This window comes from Chlamydotis macqueenii, chromosome 3, assembly GCF_036417535.1.
Source record: "Chlamydotis macqueenii isolate bChlMac1 chromosome 3, bChlMac1.mat, whole genome shotgun sequence".
Taxonomy (NCBI): Eukaryota; Metazoa; Chordata; class Aves; order Otidiformes; family Otididae; genus Chlamydotis; species Chlamydotis macqueenii.
Genome location: NC_141558.1, coordinates 76349794 through 76369535, shown reverse-complemented (window position 1 = coordinate 76369535; position 19742 = coordinate 76349794). Strand labels below are relative to the sequence as shown.

Genomic DNA, 19742 nt, shown 5'->3' with positions numbered 1-19742 from the left:
ACAGAGCCTCTCCTTAAGTCCTGCTTTTTGCAGGGACATTTCATGGATACGTGACAAAGACTGTCAGATTGATCCTGGCTAGCCTTCCACAACAGATAGTTGGGAACACAAGAAAGGTTCCTCTGAAAAGCACATTTTATCATCTACCTTCTCACAGCTTGCCGAGGCCCTTCCAGCTCTATTGCAGATGTCAGCTGACACCAGGTGACATCAGTGGCTTTGCATTTTCTGTGACTCCAGATCCAAAGTTTACCTTAGGCATCAGACTTATTTCAGAGCCTGCAGACCAGGTGCGCCATAGGGGTCTTTTTGGACTAAGCACCTGTAGCCTGGCTCTCTGTGCCCACATAGGTACACCAGATAGCCCTTTTCCTACACTGAACAGCCTTCGTCTGGTAATCAAGGAGTGCAACAAAATGGTGGAAGAAGGAAGAAAAACTGTGTATGTGTTTGGGGGCGCAGATAAATGTATAACACGATGGATACACAACATTGCACTTTACCAAACGTACCGGATGGGTTTCACCTGATGAATACACACTCATTGGTGAGGTTCTTTTCTGGAGAGGAACTAAAGGAGGTCTGTCTCGTGCATAGGGTTGCTTGTGGACTTTCCTTTGAAGAATTAAGGAGAGAAGAAGAGCCAAGAGGATCAAACCTAGAACTACCATCAGCACTGCAAACCACAACTCGTTGTAGAATTTTGCACGTTTGGACTCTGCTTTGTCCTTCTCTCCAGGTGTTGTCAAGATCAGACCTGTAAAAATCAAGAGGGATTAGGGGAGAAATGGAATGTTATTTCAGAAAGTGTTTAACAGTACGATAGCCCTTTCCTCGCTAATAAATTAGACAGAAATTTAGGTAATTTTGTCGTCATGTGCTTATTTGCACTTATGTTCAAGGTGGCATAATGGTTCAATATGCTAGCAGGCTATAATAAAAAGCTTACTACCCTCAAGAGACCCTGCTTAAAGTTCTGGCATTGCTGCTCAGGCTGGAAATCACCACTGCATCAGCAGCTCTTGAGAAAGGAGGCGGTGGAGGTGGAATGCGAGAAAAAAAGGGTTCTCCAAGTAACCTTGAAGACTGGAAATGACTACAGTAATTTCCGAGCAGTACAGACAGAGGACATTCTCTCCAGCACTGTGTAGTGACAGGCCTGCGCAGTTAAAAGAGAGAGGGAGGAAGACTGAACCAAAATGAGTGATAAATTAATACAAAAGCAAACAACATGCAACATCTTATTCCTCCTTCCCCCACCTGTTAGAAAAAAAACCCAGCCATTTGGTTGGCTTTGCTCATACACAACAGAAGTGTAAGAAATCGCAGCAACAGGATTTGCTGGTTATTTGCAGTCCTGCATGTGAATCCAGACTCTTTGCTAAGGAATTTCCATCACCTTCGCTTGCAAGCCTCCGCTGCAAGTTGCCTGCGGTGCTGATTGAGTTTGCAGTACACTGTGTACAAGCAGCAATCAAAAGAATAAAAGGAGCAGACTGTGGAAGGTGATGGATGTAGAGTAACTGGGAACATTTTGTAATGCTTTTACAGCAGCCTTGCCTGAAATTCTGCAGGAGGATGGAGTGAGACCATGAAAATGGATATAAGGGAAATGCAGGATAAATAGTAATTGCAAAGACAAGGCCCATCTATTTTAAGAAGTTGAACAAGAAGCAACTCAAAAAGTAAATAAATTAATTGAAACCAATATGTCAGGTAGAAATGGTTTTAGCTTAGCTTTGCTTCCTAGAAAAAAACTAAGGAGATAAAATCCTGAAACATTTTACTACTAGGCATCTACTACTCAATGGACAACAACTGACTGGGATTTTATCACACCTAACTCTTGCTTCCACAAAACAGGCAAAGGCCTTGTGGGCAGAAGGGAAACAGCAGGTGTTATAAACCACGTCCTAACAGCATCTTGAATGACATTCTGGTTAGGGGAACATATCCCAGGCGAAACTGCAGAGACTGGCTGGCTGGTCATATGAAAGGAGCAGATGAGTGGCCCTTGCTGGGGTGGGTGGGGTGCAGGGAGGAGAGAGGATATGTATTTTCATTGTCAAACTGAGAAGGAACATGGGAGGATAGGATTAAAATTCAAAATAATCTGAATTTGGAAATAAAATCTGGAAAAGAGTAGATTCTCTGCAGGGGGAAAAAAAAGCGCACTACATTTTGGAGCAAAATATTTGTATAAAAATAAAAGAAAAAACTATTTCACATCTGGAGAGAGGATCTGAGGCTGATCATGATGTAAATGAACACAAAGCCATCCATGGCAACAAAGGCACATTACCTACATACTTCATACCCTAAAGACACTAAGGAATCCCCTGATCCTGCGATGAGATGCCATCCTGTCTGGCATGCATGACATATCAAATTTCTACCACAAACACATAAGATCAATAGGTGCTAGGTAATTTCTTCACATATTTACCAACTCCATCTCCAGCGCTGTACTTGATGACTGGTGTCATGGCACTCCCTTCATCGGTAATACAGGTCACTTGGAAGAAAAAGGCTGAGCAAAAAGGTTAGAAAATACTGTTAGCAGGAGAAATCAAATTCTGTAGGTACTGCTCTGTCACCATGATCCACCAGCAGAGATGGCCAGGCCTGAGAAAAGCCAAGGCAAGCATACCACATAACCCATCGTAACCCACCTGAGTCCCAGATCAGAACCTCATAATCCCTTACACATGGGTATTTAACTTCTAAACTACGAACCATGGCAGATCATAGGTGGTGACCACTAGGATGTTGCTACAAATGATGTTCCCCTTTTACCACCCAATCCTCCCTCTTCCAATGACATGTAGCTGTCAGCTTTCAATTTATTCATAATTTTGTTCTAAAACCCTCATACTCCTTTCATGGCTGATAAAAACATGTTAAGAATGTTTGAGTCAAAAAAGTATGTATTAGCACCATTGCAGGAAAGTAAAAACTAAATGACAAAAATAATTTAAAATGCAAAAAGCCCAACAACTTAAAACCAGAAAACATTTTTTCTTGTTTTGTTTCCTTTTTTTTTTCTTACCCACCCCCTCGTTAACAGTTTCCCTTTATTTTAAAGACTGCAAGTTTCTGAAAGAGAAACTAAATTTAAAAACATGGCTGATTCCAAGAGCTACTGATTCCATTTTGTTTAAAGACAAATTCAGGCTCCAGTCTTTTCTGAAGCTGATCATTTCCATGAATTTCCCAGAGTGTAGTCCTGAAGGGTGGAACTGCAACACAGCTCCAGGATTTGGGAAAGCTTGACCCTCACAAGGAGCCAGAGTAGTCTCATCCAGCCAGGTAAAATGTTTAAGAGGAAGCTTAGCTCCAAGGATTTTTGTTTCAAGCATTTGTTTAGATACACTTCAGTGCATCTGTAGTACGCTCCTGTGCTCTTAGTATTATTGTGTGCAAAATTTAAGAAAAGCCATCACAAGCTAATTTAGCTCAAGAGTCTTTCACAGACACAAAACTATAGGAAATTGCAACTGACTTTTGTCAGATGTCCTTGGTAAATACAGCTCAGTGTCAAAGCCACTGTAGATGCGTTGCCCGCTCTCAGTTAACGCGTACTCCTTCAGGCGGCCGTTCAGTATAAACGTGCGACTCCAGTCTATGTGGATGGTAGATAAATTGCTGACAACAGAGAATGGAGCCGTATACCGAGGTGCTGCAAAAGAAGGAAAAAAGCTTATTTCTAGTCAACAGGCATGACTGACTTATACAGTGCAGAGAAAGAGATGGTGCGTGATACAGGCTCTCTGTCACATGCACTCCCTCTCTCATATGCATGTCTTTGAGTAGGGAAGATACAAGGAGAAAAGAGAAAGCTGCTGTAGCATGCCAGCCTCTACATTGAGAAAGGAGAAATATCGTATCTTTAAACTAAAGACCTAGAACTCCCTTTCTTTACCTCTATGTGGTACAGACACTAAAACTGTAGAAATTAAATTCCAGCTTAAGGTGGGGGACAGGGATATACAGGAGGTTGTGCAAGTTCAGCTGCAGCATGCTAGGCTGTGGGAACTGAACTGCTAAGGAGAGAAGTCTGTTGCAAATCCCAGGAAACTGCCCAAGATCATCTTTTAAAATATGTACATACATGGAAACATAGGGTTTCAGAAAAGCAAGACCAGATGGCAGGCAGAGAGGAAAGAAACCCAGAACTCACTTCAGGAAAGAAGAGTTCATCATCTGAGCTAAACAGCTTGATAACAAAAGATTTAATTTAACTTTGAGGTGGTCCTTTCTTGTGGCTTTGCCATTAAGCCATGTGGCCAGTATATGCTGGTTTGTTCATAAGAAAGCTGCTTGTCCAGCTGCACTTTCCTGCTAATTGCCCACTGTCTCTAAAGCAAACCTTCCAGGCAAGAGGAAGAAGACATTCAGAGTGACTCAGGAGATCTGGTGCGAAGACATGAGATTATATGATAAAGAGTGAAGATCCTCTTTGCCCTGACCTGGCAGGCTGAGGTGAAATGCCCATCTCATCTGTTATGGAACGACTCTGGCTACAGCACTATAGATCTTTTTAATAAAAGCTGATGTTAGACTACTACAAATTCACTTTTGATGGCAAAATCTATTCTGACTGTAGGCACAGGTCCTGCATGTTCAATTTCCTTGCAGACAACCACATGGCCTTAAGGTACTGCCTTTGGTGGTTAGGTAGCAACGAATGCTTACTTCATTGTCAACAAGGATCCAATCATTCCGATTACATCCAAGGAAAACTCTCATAAGCCCTGGCAGGTAAGATTGCTCCTGAGAAGAATCACCAGGTCTCTTTCAAAATCTCCACTTTCCCCAGGGATTATTTATGGCAATGTATTTATTACTACACATCACCCTTCTGGCAATACTCGAACACTTTATGTTCTGCAGCTTTGCTGCCCATTCTCAGTATAATAAAAAGTTTCCACGCTCCCAAGACAGAGGATATGATATCAGATGACGAGCAAAGAAATATTTTTGAAGGAATGAGCAGTCAAGCCCCAGAGCAGAATTTCAATGAATGAGCAGCAGAGGCACAGTGACCAGAAGAGCAGGTTTCTGGGCACATATTCTTTCTCAGAGGTGGAGAAATCATTCGGTGCTATGCAGGCCAATGCATCAGAAGAGGCCGTTGCTGATCAGGGAACCATTTCTCATACTCACGTTCCTTTTCTGTAGTGAAACCAATCCATTCTGAGGCGCTGCTGCCAACAGAGTTGTAAGACACAACTCGCAGGTTGTAGGTCGTGTAAGGCTCCAGGTTGGACACGTTGGCACTCTGGCCTTTTCCTGTGTACTTCACCTCAGTTGGGCCAGGACTGCAAGCCTTCACTGCTGGCTGTAGGTTCAGGGGACAAGCCATATACACATGGAGCTCATAGCTGAGAAGAAAGTTGAGAGTTTGATTAATTGAGAGCCTTAATAGCATAACAGCCAACCATACATTTCATCCTAATTGCTGTAGGTCTGGCTGCCAGAGCAGAGCATGGACCTGATCCCAGTTTTTCTCTTTGAGATTTTGGCCCCAGCTGTAAGATGCCTATGAGCAATTGTGGTTGTCAGTCACACTCACAGTGAAACTGTTGATACCTGTTACCTTGCTGCTCACTTCTGCAAATCAGGATTTGCCTTAGTAGCTACAAGATACAGCTGCCTCTTCGCTGCCAGTTGGTTTCACAACTTTTTGGCTGCACAACCACAGCTGTCAGAAAATTACTTCCACTCAAAACAACTCATCTATTCCACCTTATCCCCTCAAAAATCCTACTTAGGAGAAAAGCAATTGTTGCCTGTAAACACCTCCCGGTGCTGGCATTTAGACCACATGGGATATCACCACCAATGCTGGGAAGGAGGAGAGTGGCTATCACAACTGTCCAGTGCTCTCAGCCCTGCGATTGTCCAGAAAAATTGTTCTGTCACCCTTTAGCTGAGGTGGGCAGATTTGGATGGGTGGCAGCTCCTACCTGGTGACAATGCCGTTGGGTGACTGAGGGGCACTCCACTGGAAAGACGCGTTCCTGGAGGTCACAGTGCGGATCTGCGGTGGGGGCTGCTCTGAGGGTGGAGCTGGCTGCGTGGTGATTTGGGCCATGGGTCCTTTGCTGCAGCAGTTGAAACAGGTGCAGGCCTCCACGCCAATGGAGTACGTGGTAAAAGGCTTTAGCCCGTGTATTGTCTGCTGCATGGCAGTCCCTTCTGAAAGCTATAAAAATTAAGAGGGAACTTGTCACAGCTTCAAGCACTACAAGTACTAAATAAGAATTACAGAGGTGAGTTAACTCCAGAAGAAGATGGGCACAAGGTTCTGCATGTCCTTTAAGTCCGACATTAATGCAGCTGTTGTGTATTGGGAACTCTGCACTCATTTTCCTCCCATTACGAAGTTAAAAGCACTGTTCAAAGGAAAAGACCATGCTGTCAGTGGCCTCACAGACATCTTGAGTTAAGCTGTGAACACTGTATGTCAACTTGCAAATGTCATTCTCAGGAACATAGAAACAGAAAACCTTTAAAGATAAACTCAGTGATAAGTGGTACTGAAGCAGAAAGAAATTAATGTGGAAAATAACTGCATGATAAGTGTGCTAGCAAATATTCATGTGTATCTCACAAGCTTCCTCAACACGGATGCAGAAGACAACACTGGGCAGAGTGATACGAATGTGTCTGCTGAGTCAGTTTATGCACAGACAGGAGAATGTGCTCTTTGGTAGGTATCAAAGATGAGGTAGATACCCTAAGTAGAGAGCCAACATGATGCTGCTCTGCATTCAAATAGCCATGTTGCTGGGTGAGCCTGTTAGGAAACTCTCCTACGCTGAGCAAGTGAAACCTGGCAGTTCTGGCAAAACAAATGGCGCCCTTGTTCTGGAACTACTTGCAGGAACTGCCACTTCACCTCATTGCTGCATTAATTTGCAGGTATATCTTTTTAAGCCAAAGAACACCGATAAGGGACAACATCTGCTCCCATTTGGCAGCATGTGACTTAGAAGAGTGCTGCAAAAAAATAGGAAGGGAAGAGTCAAGTAAGCAAAGAAAAGCACTTGATGCTTCTTGATGCCAGAGCCAGAGATGAGCCAGTGGCAGAGTGGGCGTGAGGGGTTTGAAACGGAGGGCACCAACAAGATGAGCTGGCTGAAATAGATATGGCCACAGCCAATTGCACTGGAAGGAATAAATGCATAATGTGCAACCTGTAGGCAACTTAAGTTCACTGAAAGGACTGATGACCTGGGAAGGTGTCCCTAGCACAATACTTACCACCACATCAGTCCCTCTGGTATCATTGGAAAACAGTCTGTAGATACTAACCACCCCATTTGGCTTGAGAGGGGGGCTGATGTTCACCACAGCCACTGTGGATGCCACTGTGTTGAAGAGGGGAGCTCCCAGGCCCTCAGGGGGGGCAGGGCCCGTCCGGCAGCGGGACCAGCCACTTGGTGTCCGGCCTGCTGAGTTTACCGACCACACCTTTGGCACAGAAAAACAGAGAAACTGTCAGTGGAGGATTCAAGCCTACAAAACATCCACAGTTGGCCAAGGATGCTGCTGCAGCTGTACTGACACTGAGAAAAATGCAGTGCAATGGCACCCATGCAAAATATCCCTTGACTGCCATGCAACACCTGTGTTGATCCAGTGACTTTCTATCAGAAAGAATGAACTATTTCCCAGTGCTACATTTAGGGAAAAGAAGCAGAATTCATGCCTCAGGCAGTGCATGTCTGTGTGTCTTCTTCATACCTGCTCTCCAAACTCTGAATTGCCACCAAATGTCTGTGTCATACTGTGCAAAGAGCACTCTTTCAGAAGCCGTAATCATCAGTGCTAATGTTTCCAAAGATATCCAAACAACAATACTGATACCCAGTATTTATTGTTCTGACAATTTCTCCCTCCTGAACATTTGCTTCATGCATGCAAGCAGACTCAGTGAATTCAGCCTGGCACTGTGTGACACTTAAGTTACGTCCACCTTGACTGAATTGCACAAGCCAAACTCTAGTTAATCTTTAAAACCAGGAACTTTTATAGGCACATTCCTCTCTTAAAAATATTAATGTATCAATCATTTGGCAACATTTTCAGTAACCCATAATATAAATAAAACCCATTGAAAGTGTAGTTAATTCAGCATCTCTCATTTATTTTCACCACAACGTTTGCTTTATTGCATGAGCACAAAGGCAATGGCTTCAATTCCAAGATTTCAAAATCCAGCAGCTTGAATTAAGCCTGATTAAAAACCACATGTCTCTATGAACTATGCCTACTGATTTTGTCAGCTTCCCAAAACCATAGTGATCTGCAGACTATATAAAACTCAGCACTTATTAAACACACTCTCCAACAAATCTGCATGAAAATTAAATTTTGCTTTCATCAAGGAGTGAATAAACATATGGAAGGATATATAATCTTATTTATCAAAAACCATTTGTATAATTAAACACGAATATCATAAAAGGTTGCCTTAGGTCATCATTTGCATGAGTAAGTAATTTGTAGAATGTCAGGTGCAATAGACAGAATAGATGGATGCGTGAGCGTATAGGGTTAAATTAGGCTCAATATTAGCCAACCACGTAGTGATCAATCAGAATGATAGATCTAAATGGCAATACAAGAGGACTGTCTGAGTGATTTTTTTAGTGCAAGTATTCCTTAGTAAGCTTTCGTGTTGAGCGGTTCTAACTATAGTAAAACATGTTCTTATGCGATCTACACTGGGCAGAAGTCCTGGGGAAGTGGGTGGTGGGACTGCCTTAAAAAAAGAGGAGGTTTAGAAATAAGAGGTCCTCAAAACTGACCCTGGAGTCCTTCCAACTTGCAATATTAAGTTGCAAGACCACAGGACACTTGACAAGGGACCTGGGGAAGGAAAAAAGCCAAAAACCATCACAGCAGCTTTGAAGACTGTGGTTCTGCCAATTACAAATCCGAAGTTCCTGCCTGATTCCATTAGTAACATATAGCACCATCCAGTGAAACACTACCCTAGTACAGATGATGGCCCATGATAAAAAGGTCAGCCAAAGCACTTTCACTTTCAGTGAAATCAGTAATATATCTCTATTGTGAACTTTTCATAAAGTCAAACTCTGTTCGCTTTACTGCAGTAGTTCAAACCCTCTATCTCAGCTCAGTCCCAGCTGCTACAAAGATTCGCCCAAAGTCATTCATCTCAGGGGGTGTATTTCTTTGTGGAGAGAATAAGCCCCATATGGAAAGAGCAGCTCTGAGTGTGCCACTGGCATCGACTCAGTGCTGACCTGAGTTCAAACACTCCAGTTATATCCAGGCTGTGGCCTTAATGAGCACAGAGCGTAACAGTGTCGGACCTGACCTGCTGAGCAAACTGCTCACAGCAAAACTGAAGGTGATGAGTTAGGAACAGAGGCTTCCTGTGTAGCACAGGAATTCAGCTTCAGAATGGGACCCCTTAGGAAATTCAGAGGAGAGAGGGACTCAGCTCACCTGGGATGCACATGCCTCACTGAGAGCTGGATGGAGACGCTTTTCTCTATCGATCCCTCTCCTGTCATAGGTGCCTATGACTCGTCTTTCAGACAAAAAAAAAACCTTACTTCAGACAAACAAGGGCTCTTTCTTTCAAAACACTGCCTTAGGACAAGGGAAAAGGGGATGCTCAATCCCCTTTCACGTGACAGCTAAGTGGTTAAAGCACTCCTCCAGGAGGCAGGTAATTTAGGTTAAATCACACTCCCCAGTGGAGGGAGTCAAGCCTGCCCCCTCCAGAGTGGGAATGCCCAAGCGGATGACTCGTCTTTGTACTTGGGGAGCTCCCAGTGCTCCCTTCGAGACTGTTTCACTGTGCATGAACACGGTGAAATCAAGGTTGACTGGGCAGAGCGCAAGCAAGTGGGAGCAGGCAGAACTACCCAGCCCTTCCCCAGGGAGGTGAGGGGTGGGAAACTGAGGTTGTGGTCCCTTTCCCTGGCACCACATGCCTGTTCCTCTTGAAAAAAGGCTGAAGTCACAGCCGCATATGTGTGGGCCTGATGGACAGGCATGCTCTAAGTGTGCCCTCTAGACAGACACCAGCTACTCAGTCCTGCCAAGACGTGTTTCCAGCAGAAAACCTCTACACGTCTGTGAAACTCTCTGATGCCAGCATCTGAGACAGTTGTGACAGCTGAACAGGGCTTCTAAGGATCTAAATTCTGGATTTACACTGACCTAAGCTGGATTCCTTTAACTCCCTCTGTTTCTGCTCAACCATCTGTAAAAGGATGAAGGAGTATAAAAAAATATTTCCCTTTGAGAATCGCTATCCATGTAAATTCTGGTCAGTATTTGGAGACTCGGAGAAGTAAGTGCCCAGAACTGACTGCAGATGGCAATGCTGATGTTTAGCCACTTCTTTGCATGAAGAAATGGGCCAGCACGGCAACAGAAGTCACAATGAGGAGTGCCTGTTAAATCAGCAGTTTGGTCATGGCTCCTCAAAAAGTCACCACAAAATGGTCATGGACAAAAGCTGTTGCCTGGCTAGCCTGATTACACTGAAATTTCACAGTCTGGACTTCTGTAAAAAGCTTTTTGGGCTCACAAAAATTATTTCTAAATCGTGGTATAATCAGCACCAAAAAATATTTAACTGCATTCATACAGAAATGTAAAGAGCTTAATAGGTGGTGGTGTTACCTGCTGCTTACAGGGTAAGAAGATTATAATTGAGCCCCAGGCACGGGGGGCAAACAAAAAGCAATCACATCTCAGGGATGTATTGAATGGCATGTTTCTTATAATTTGACTTGCTGAATATAGTGCCTCCAAAAGCATTAAGTCTGACATCATGGTGCATGGCTTAGCACCCTGCCAAAAGATGTGCTCCTCTTAATGGCTGCACTGTCCCCAAAAAGCCAGGAGAGGGCTCTGAGATCAGCTACAAGGGTGACTTTTTAAAAATGCTTTATCAATGTGCTGGCCCCTGGCCCAGAGTGCACTTTGAAGTGGAGCCAGGGAGAGAGAGAGGAAACCTCTCTGGAGATTGTACATTTGGAGGGATGAAGAATTCCAGTTACAGGTAACTAAGCTTGTTTTTTTTTCCATCATAAATGAGCCTTCACAGATCTCTGCTCCTGGAAGAAACTGATGATCAGCCATCGCTCAAAATGATCACAGGACAACCTCAAGCTTCAGTGGCTCAGCAAGAAGAGGTAAAACCTATGAGGATCTGTAAAGGAAGTGCTGAGATGACCACAGTCTTACCATGGTGAGCCCAGTCTGTTCAAGCTTAGTAAAGCTGAGTAACAACTGCTCCCATAAAGGGCAACAAAATCACAACAGCCCTCAGCCATAGATGCAAAAAAAAAAAATCATAGTATTGTATATGCTGACAGTGGAAGAAGCCTATTAGATTACTTCATCCCTGAACCACACAGGTTCATCTGCTGCAAGACTCCTGAAACCCCAGGTCCCTACAAGGAAGCTATGTTTTAATCTAAAAAATAAGCTTTTCTTTCATCAAATTGAGACCATATATGAAGGTATTTACTCCAATTACGAGGTACTGATGGGAACTGAGGGAAACAGCTGGATATATGCTTCCACAAATCCTCCAATGCTACAACACAAGAAAGGCACTAGAAGAAGAAAAGCAATGATAAACCAGGCAAAGACTATGGCCTCGCCATGACGAAAAAGGGAAGGTGAAGAAGCTGCCAAAACAAAGCACTCAAATTAACCCTCCTCCAAGGACAAAGATAGTCCAAGATTAAGGCAGAAAACACAGTGCATGGCCAAAAGTTCCCCAAAACAAAAAAGCAATTCCTTGATTACACAGCTCCGGTTACGTGAAGAACAACAACCATGGCTGACTGAGCAGCAGTTTGGCAGAGGACGTTGTTCTTGTGCTAATGCCTGCCAGCTCACAACACTCACATCTCAGACCCGGCTCAAACAATGTGTCAGATATTACGGCTGCAAATACAGGGACCAACTGGGAAGTCCCCAAGTAGGAATCCTCTCCACTCCTGCAAAAGGGAATCTAGGGCAACAAGAGTCGATGGAGAGTGAGAAACTCTCCGTTACTGGAGAGGTCTCATTCTCATTCACTTCTGCTGAAGCGTGAAGCTGGCTGGTGGTAGCTTGCCTGTCTGAAGGCAGCACTCTTGAGCTCCTGCTGACTTCCCAGGCCAGGGAGAGCTAGGAACCTCTGCTTTGTGTGGGGCCAGATGCTGCTCACCTTTCCTGCTTGCAGGAAATCAGCAGAAAGGAGAGCGAGGCAAACAACTTACTACCTACCAGCAGCGATGCCTGACTCCCACCATGTCCTACAGGCGCTGTGCATCATACTGCTTTACACTGCAGTAAACGTCTTGCCCCTGTGAGGGACAAGACCTCAGCTCTCTATGTGGCAGCAGCTTGCATTCAGCTCCTCAGGGACTCAGGACATAGCTGTGTGCCTTAAAAAAAGTCTCATTAGTAAATCACTACCTACCTTCGGCTTTGCACACTAATTAGAGCTGTAGGGCAGTTAGGTAGTGCTGTAGGTTCTGGGAAACCACAAGGTCAGACTAAGCCACCCCTTTCACATGTGCACATAATTCTTTACTCCTGGGTGTAAGAGTTGGGTTCTACTTGGGTCAGTCCTTAGGGCATCCATGGACTGCACACACCTCTGACTGCTGATCTTTCCAAAAAGGTTTCAATGCTGGCACTAACGTGGTAGCAGAGAAGGGTTTGTATCACTCCTCTTTCTAGACTTGTTTAATGGAGGTCGCAAAGACACAGCACTGCTTTGAGGCTTTGCTTTGGATTTCTTGACTCAGATTTGTTCAACTTCTAACCTTACGCTTGCATAAATGCAGAATTTTCACAGTGTAATTCTTTACCAAGATAGCAAGACATTTTAGAGGTACATAAGATATGACATCACCAAGTTTCAGAAACACAGCACCACATTTTTATTTGTGTTTGAACAGCAGTCTGCGAGAAAACGGAAGAGACTATAATCTTGGCTGGTTAAAATTGGAGAAACCCAGAGCAGCTCCCTCTTGCTATCAGTTGCAACACCCTTCATAAGTCTTTCTTCTCATCAGAACTGACCGGCGTGCAGCCTGGGCACTTTGGAGTCACTTAAGCAACATCAGCACAGCTCAGAGCACAAAGCTTGTCTATGAAGTCTAGCATTCAGCACTAGGATAATGTATTCACATCTGGGCACTGCAGTGTCAGGCAGGTATTAGCAAAGTAGAAAGTTTCAAAAGTGGTTGTAATCTACAGGGGACAGAGCAAAGGCAAGGGAAAGAAAATATTGCGTCCATTCATGACCAGGGGTACAAAAAAGTAGTAAACAAATGTATGTTTTCGGACCCATACTTTTCCCTCTTCAACATTCAGTTAGCATCCTTAGGGAGGCCATAAACATATAATTTTAGGTCTAGGCTTCTAGCACTGTGATAATTTGAGCCTCTTAACAATGCTATTAATCGTCACTGTTCAAATGCTAATAATAAAAGTACTAAGCCCATTCTGGGGAAGGGAAAGACAACAGATAAACACTTTGGGACTGAAACAAAATTACCAAATTCTAAAGGAAGCTCATTTCATATAACATAGTATAACACTAGTAATTAATGAGAGATGTAACCAGGTTTAACTCTAAAAGGTAGAAATTAAATAATTTGTTTCCTATGGGTATATAATGAAATAGTTACCAAGTTCCCATGAGAGAGATAAGCAGATATTAAAAGGTCTTTCCAATACCTGTAATGGCTAAGGGCAACAGCTAATTCAATAGATTCGATCAAAATCACCACTTCTTTCTCCGCTTCTGATTTATTACTTTGGCTGTAGTTAGTCATCACTCATTTTAGTTTGCTTTTCAGCAGTCATAAATTATGCCTCATAAATAAAAAGATACAATCAAGGAAATCATATCAAGTCATCTACAGCCCTGGAGTATATTTTCCCCTGGTACTCACACTAATGTCTTTTTAAAGGATAGCTTGCTGTGGTTTTGAATATGTCAGAATCAAAATTTACTGAGAAAGGTCTTGTACGAGTGGTGCTGCAACAGTCTCACTGGCAATTTTGGAAGCCAACAAATCCAGTCTAGTATCCAAATTTAGTTTAATGAACAAAAATCAAGGTTTGTCACATCAATGCGTTGTTTAAGCACTTGAATTTAGAATTATCTTGGCAACAGAAATATGGTGCCTGAAGAGGGGCTTAATAAAAGACATGCTGTGGTTTCAAATAGCCCTTCTCCCTACTGTGTACCCAGGGGAAAGGAAGCATCTAGTTCAGCAAAAGGGTATTTAGAGTAGGCATTGCCATTACATCAGTGAAACAATATAGTTATGTCTACTTTACTTTTCAGAAGCCGAGGTTGAGCTCGGTAGCCTAATGCAGGTACAGTATGAGAAACTGTTTACTTGGAAGCAGGGAGCACAAAGAATCTTGTAAGAAAAAAAAACACTTTTCCAAACAAAATGAAGAGGGGATAATGAGTAGGGAGTGTGAGAAAGAACTGTATTTTCTTTGATGCCACTACTTTGTAGTACATCTCTCTGTCAGGGAGATGGGAAGAAACGGTGAATTAAAACAATGAAAAGGAGCTGGATATGAGGGATATTACAAATGGGTGACTATCCATCATTGGCCAGTCAGAAAACCAGTTTCACCCCATTTTAAGCTGCAGAAGTCACTGAGCTGTTTGTCAGTAACAAAGCAGCACAAACTGGAGCTCAGTCAACAATTTGACAGATAGGCTGGTAAACCAAGTGTCATTCTTGTCAACTCTGAAAGTGGCCAAGAGGGCTGACACATTCTACACTCTGTGTAGTTGGTCTTTCCTTAATCTTCATGACTTTGCACCCATTTGTTTTTCTCTTTCTGTCTCCAAAGTCAGAATATCATTTGTTTTCTCATTGAGAGGCCAAGACTGAGGACCCAAAAGATATTTCCCCTGCTATATCTCAGGGTACTTCCTAGACCCTTTGCTTGGCTGCAGTAACTGGAGTGTGAGAAGCATGCTTCACAAGCAAGAGGGGTGGTGTGCCTCCCACAGTGGTTGGAGGCAGACAGCTTCAGCACTGCAGGCCCACTTGCCTCGATGCACTAGGTAGTCCTCCTGGAGAATAAACCTCTGCAGGGAGCCATAAAACTTTCTGAAAAGGGACAATCCTACTTTTCTATCTTTCATATGTTCCATGCTTGCCAAGTGGAAATAAGGATGTGTCCTAAACCAAGAAGACATTAAGTCATTAATCTAAAGAACCAGGCTTAAGTACACAATTAAGTGCAATTGTGGAAGAGTGACATTGAGCTTGCATGGAAGTCGCACCATACCCTGGCTTTGCTGAACATAACTAAATGTAACAAATGTCATAATTCTCTGTTCGAAAAAGGCCTTCACTCAGCTGACAAAAACAGGTCTGACTATATTGGTTGTTATATGGTAACATTGCACACCATTCTCAATAACTCCTGAGATGGGCCTACACACTCTGTTTCCAAAATATTCCAGGAATCAAAAGATTACACTTGCAAACTCATTAGGCCTCATGAGTTTGTTTAAATCAGGGGGGTTTTTTTAGGAAATCATGCAATTACATCTCTTTAAGACAGCTGAGGACCTCAGGCAGCATTCCAAGAAATACCTAAAAAGGTAGATGCTCTAGAAAATGCATATATCTAAATATAAAAATAGACTGATAGAGTGAATTTCAAAGATCTAAGTAATTATTTCCAAATAGGGGATAGTAGGCATCTGAATGTCTCTTAAAAACTCATCAAAACCTATCAGGTGCTACTATGCTTATGCAGATCTAGGCTCTTAAAGAATAAAAATACCTCCTTGAATGACAGTGATCTAAGCATTTAGGTGGCACAGTCCTTTTGACCAGTATGAGCTTTTAAAGTCACTTCATAATTTTTGAAAGTATAACTTTTGCATTTAGTCTTACAAGCCCTAAATATTCAGCTGAAGTTTCCAGCAAATGCAAAAAAAAAAAAAAACCAAAACAAAAAAAAACAACCCAAAAACAAAAACCAAACCCCAAACCAAACCAAAACAACAACTCCAAAATCCTGACTTCAGATCCAAAGAAGCTGTCAGGGTTCATTGAACTAAGTCTCAATACCTCCAAAAATGCTAGAGAGTCCCATCACAGCACTTTGATTTTATCTGCATTCTGCTGGAGGAAATTCAGTTGCATTTAAAGTTTTATGTGCAGCAAACAAGCCTCAAATGCAGAGACAGCAGAATCAATATCCAGTTTAAGTGAAATATAAATCTAGGTTTCATCAGCATAATAGCAGAAGCCAAGACCTATACTTATGAATAACTCGTCTCACCAGCAAGATATAAATTGTCAACAATGGAGGGGCTCAGAATAGATCCCAGAGGACTGCTGCAAGTGGCATAAGCAGAAGACAAACATGTGCATGCAGAAACCTCTTGCAGTGGAATATATGTCCACCAGTGAAAAAAAAAAAAAAAAAACAAACAGAAAATGATTTAAAGTCCCAGTCAACAGCTCAGCCTGCTTACGGAGTAAAACCAAGATAAAAAGCTAAGTCTTGAATACAAGTCAGTAAACTACAGGAATCCAGTCAAGAGACTTCCTTTGTTATTCATCCCGAATAGATGATTAAAAACTTTGGCTCAAACAAGTCTCTGTGGTATCAACAGATTCCTAACTAATAAGTAGGGCTTGGGTCTGCTACAATGCTTGCTGCCTACCCAGCCCCATCTGCACCTGAGTTTGCATTCTGTCCAAAACAGTAAAGAGATCTGCTCTAGCAACAGTTCTGCTACAAGGAAAGTACAGTAAATGGAGAGCAGACTTCAGGTTGCTGTGGGCCTACAGATGGGCCCTACACAGGCATAAAAGGATTTGTACACAGTAGGACTTGGACCACAAACACTTCACCCTAAAGCATGCTCTTTCCAGCAAATGTTTATCAGCTTTGGTCACAAGAGAAGTGACAACTGGAAAATATATGCTCATATCTTTAAAGTGCAATAAATTTTCAGGCTTTGAGTACTTATCATTTTTACTTTGAAAAGTATCATTGCAGCATCTCCTGTACTGCTAAGTTCTGAGAAGACGTCATTAGGTAACTGAAGGAAATCAAGTAACATGGACCTGCAAACAGCAATAAGAAGCAGTCAGCTCACAGGTCCTTCAGCACAAAGCTAACAGATGCACTTTTCACACTGGCTGTTACGTTGCAGACACGCTGCCAATCCAGAAACATCAAAAGGAAAAAAAAAAGTTTGTGCTTCTCAAGTAGAAAAGAAAGACTTTGTGAATACTGCAGTAACTACACTTTTCTAGTAGCATCCTAGGTCCTCTTTTCAATAGTTTTACAATTGTTTCTTCAAAATCCTTTTCTTACTCAAATTAGATTTATGAAGAAAGCCACTGCACTCTTCCCACCAGTCCCCCACAGTCTGACAATAATGGAGCAAGCAGCAAGGGACATAAGTTGAAACAAGGGAATTAGATACACAACAAAATAAGAGGTATGCCATCAGAAATTGGCATAGGGTGCCCACACAGGCTGTACACTCTCCATCCTTGGAGATTCAAGGATGGAGAACTTGATCCAAAACTCTACTGGGAACAGCACTGAGCAGCCAGCTCTATCTGGACCTGCTTCAAGCAGGGAGTTAGGCTAGATGCCTTCTGGATGTCCCTTCCAGCCTACATGACTCTCTGAGTCTACAATACATGTACATACAGCAGCTGGATGGACTGTACTGCTAATGTGATTAAGCAACTTTTTAGACTTAATTATTTATGGTTTCTGGCTACCCAAAAGAACACAACAGTAGCAGTGGCACACAGCTACCAACGAACCTGATCTATAAAGTGCACTCTCATCAAGTTTGCAGATGACATCATACTGGAGAGGACCAGTCAATATGTTCAAGGGCAGGTCTGCCATTCAGAAAGGCCTAGAGGAATGGGTCATCAGGAACTTTATGAATTTCAACAAGGACAAATGTCAAGTCTTGCACCTGGGGAGGAATAACTGCTTGCAGCATTACAGGGTAGGGACTGACCAGCTGCTGGAAAGGACATAGGGGTCTTAGGAGACAGAAAGCTGAACATGAGCCAGCAGTGTACTCGTGGCAGCAAAGATGGTCAACAGCATCTTGAGCTGTTTAAGAGTAGCATATTCAGACAATGAAAGGAAGTGATAACATGCCTTTACTTAGCATTTGTTCTATTCTGGCCTCTGAAAACAAGAAAGATATTGACAAATTGGAGTGAGTTCAGCAGAAGGCCACCAGGGTAATCAGAAGGTTGCAGAATTTGGCCTGTGAGGAGAAGCTATGGGACTGGAGCTTGTTCAGCCTGGGCAAGAGATGGCTTTGGAGGGCCTTGATTGCAGTCCCCCAGCACCTGCCCACAGGCTAAGAAGAAGGTGGGTCCAGGTTCCTCACAATGGTACGTGGTGGGAGAGGACAAGACAAAACAGTTATAAGTTCAAGCAAAAGAGGTTCAGACTGAACCTTAGTTACTGGTATCCTGTTCAGTGGCAAAGGAGTGTGCCTATTCATAGACAACATCATATTAAAAAATCAACCTCATCCTGCTATGTTACTACAACCACTTACTTTTAGAAACAACAAATTTAAAGTTGTTTTTTTCGGTGAGGGTCTAAACTCCACTAACTCGTATAAAAATTTGGGAAAGATTTCAGATGGTTCTTAGTTCATAGGCTGAAATCAAGTACTGGAACTGCCCCATCCATGGACACATTCAAGGCCAGGTTGGACAGGGCTCTGAGTAGCCTGATCTGGTTGGAGATGTCCCTGTTCCTTGCAGGGGGGTTGGACTAGATGACCTCTAAAAGTCCTTTCCAATCCAAACTATTTGATGGGTGACAGCATCGGTGGACAAGGGACGAGCAACGGATATCATCTACCTGGACTTGTGCAAAGCTTTTGACACTGTCCTGCATGACATCCTTCTCTCTAAACTAGAGAGACATGGGTTTGATGGATGGACCACTCGGTGGATAAGGAGTTGGCTGGATGGCCGCACTCAGAGAGTGGTGGTTCATGGCTCAATGTCCATGTGGAGACTGGTCACAAGTGGCGTCCCTCAGGGGTCCATGTTGGGCTTGGCCCTGTTCAACATCTTTGTCGGCGACATGGACAGTGGGATAGAGTGCACCCTCAGCAAGTTCGCCGACGACACCAAGTTGTGTGGTGCCATCGACACGCTGGAAGGGAGGGATGCCATCCAGAGGGACCTTGACAGGCTGGAGAGGTGGGCCCATGCAAACCTCATGAAGTTCAACCAGGCCAAGTGCAAGGTCCTGCACCTGGGTCATGGCAATCCCAGGCACAAACACAGGCTGGGCGGGGAATGGATTGAGAGCAGCCCTGAGGAGAAGGACTTGGGAGTACTGGTGGATGAGAAGCTCAACATGAGCCGGCAATGCACCCTTACGGCCCAGAAGGCCAACCACATCCTGGGTTGCATCAAGAGAAATGTGGCCAGCAGGTCGAGGGAGGTGATTCTCCCCCTCTACTCTGCCCTGGTGAGACCCCACCTGGAGTACTATGTCCAGTTCTGGAGCCCCCAACATAAGAAGGACATGGACCAGTTAGAGAAGGTCCAGAGGAGGGCCACGAAGATGATGAAAGGGCTGGAGCACCTCTCCTATGAGGACAGGCTGAGACAGTTGGGGCTGTTCAGCCTGGAGAAGAGCAGGCTCCGGGGAGACCTGATAGCGGT

The 19742-nt window shown here is 43.5% G+C and overlaps 1 protein-coding gene across 1 annotated transcript in view; it reads right to left on the bottom strand.

Annotated features, from left to right (window-relative positions):
• The window catches only part of USH2A (usherin), a 386243-nt gene that overhangs the window by 4584 nt on the left and 361917 nt on the right, over nucleotides 1-19742 (bottom strand). The window contains exons 64-69 of the mRNA XM_086744172.1: nucleotides 7270-7479; nucleotides 5970-6208; nucleotides 5167-5384; nucleotides 3503-3679; nucleotides 2447-2530; nucleotides 513-757 (exon numbers count right to left, since the gene is read on the bottom strand). Coding sequence (XP_086600298.1) covers nucleotides 513-757; nucleotides 2447-2530; nucleotides 3503-3679; nucleotides 5167-5384; nucleotides 5970-6208; nucleotides 7270-7479 — 1173 coding nt within the window. The remainder of the gene's footprint in view (nucleotides 1-512; nucleotides 758-2446; nucleotides 2531-3502; nucleotides 3680-5166; nucleotides 5385-5969; nucleotides 6209-7269; nucleotides 7480-19742) is intronic.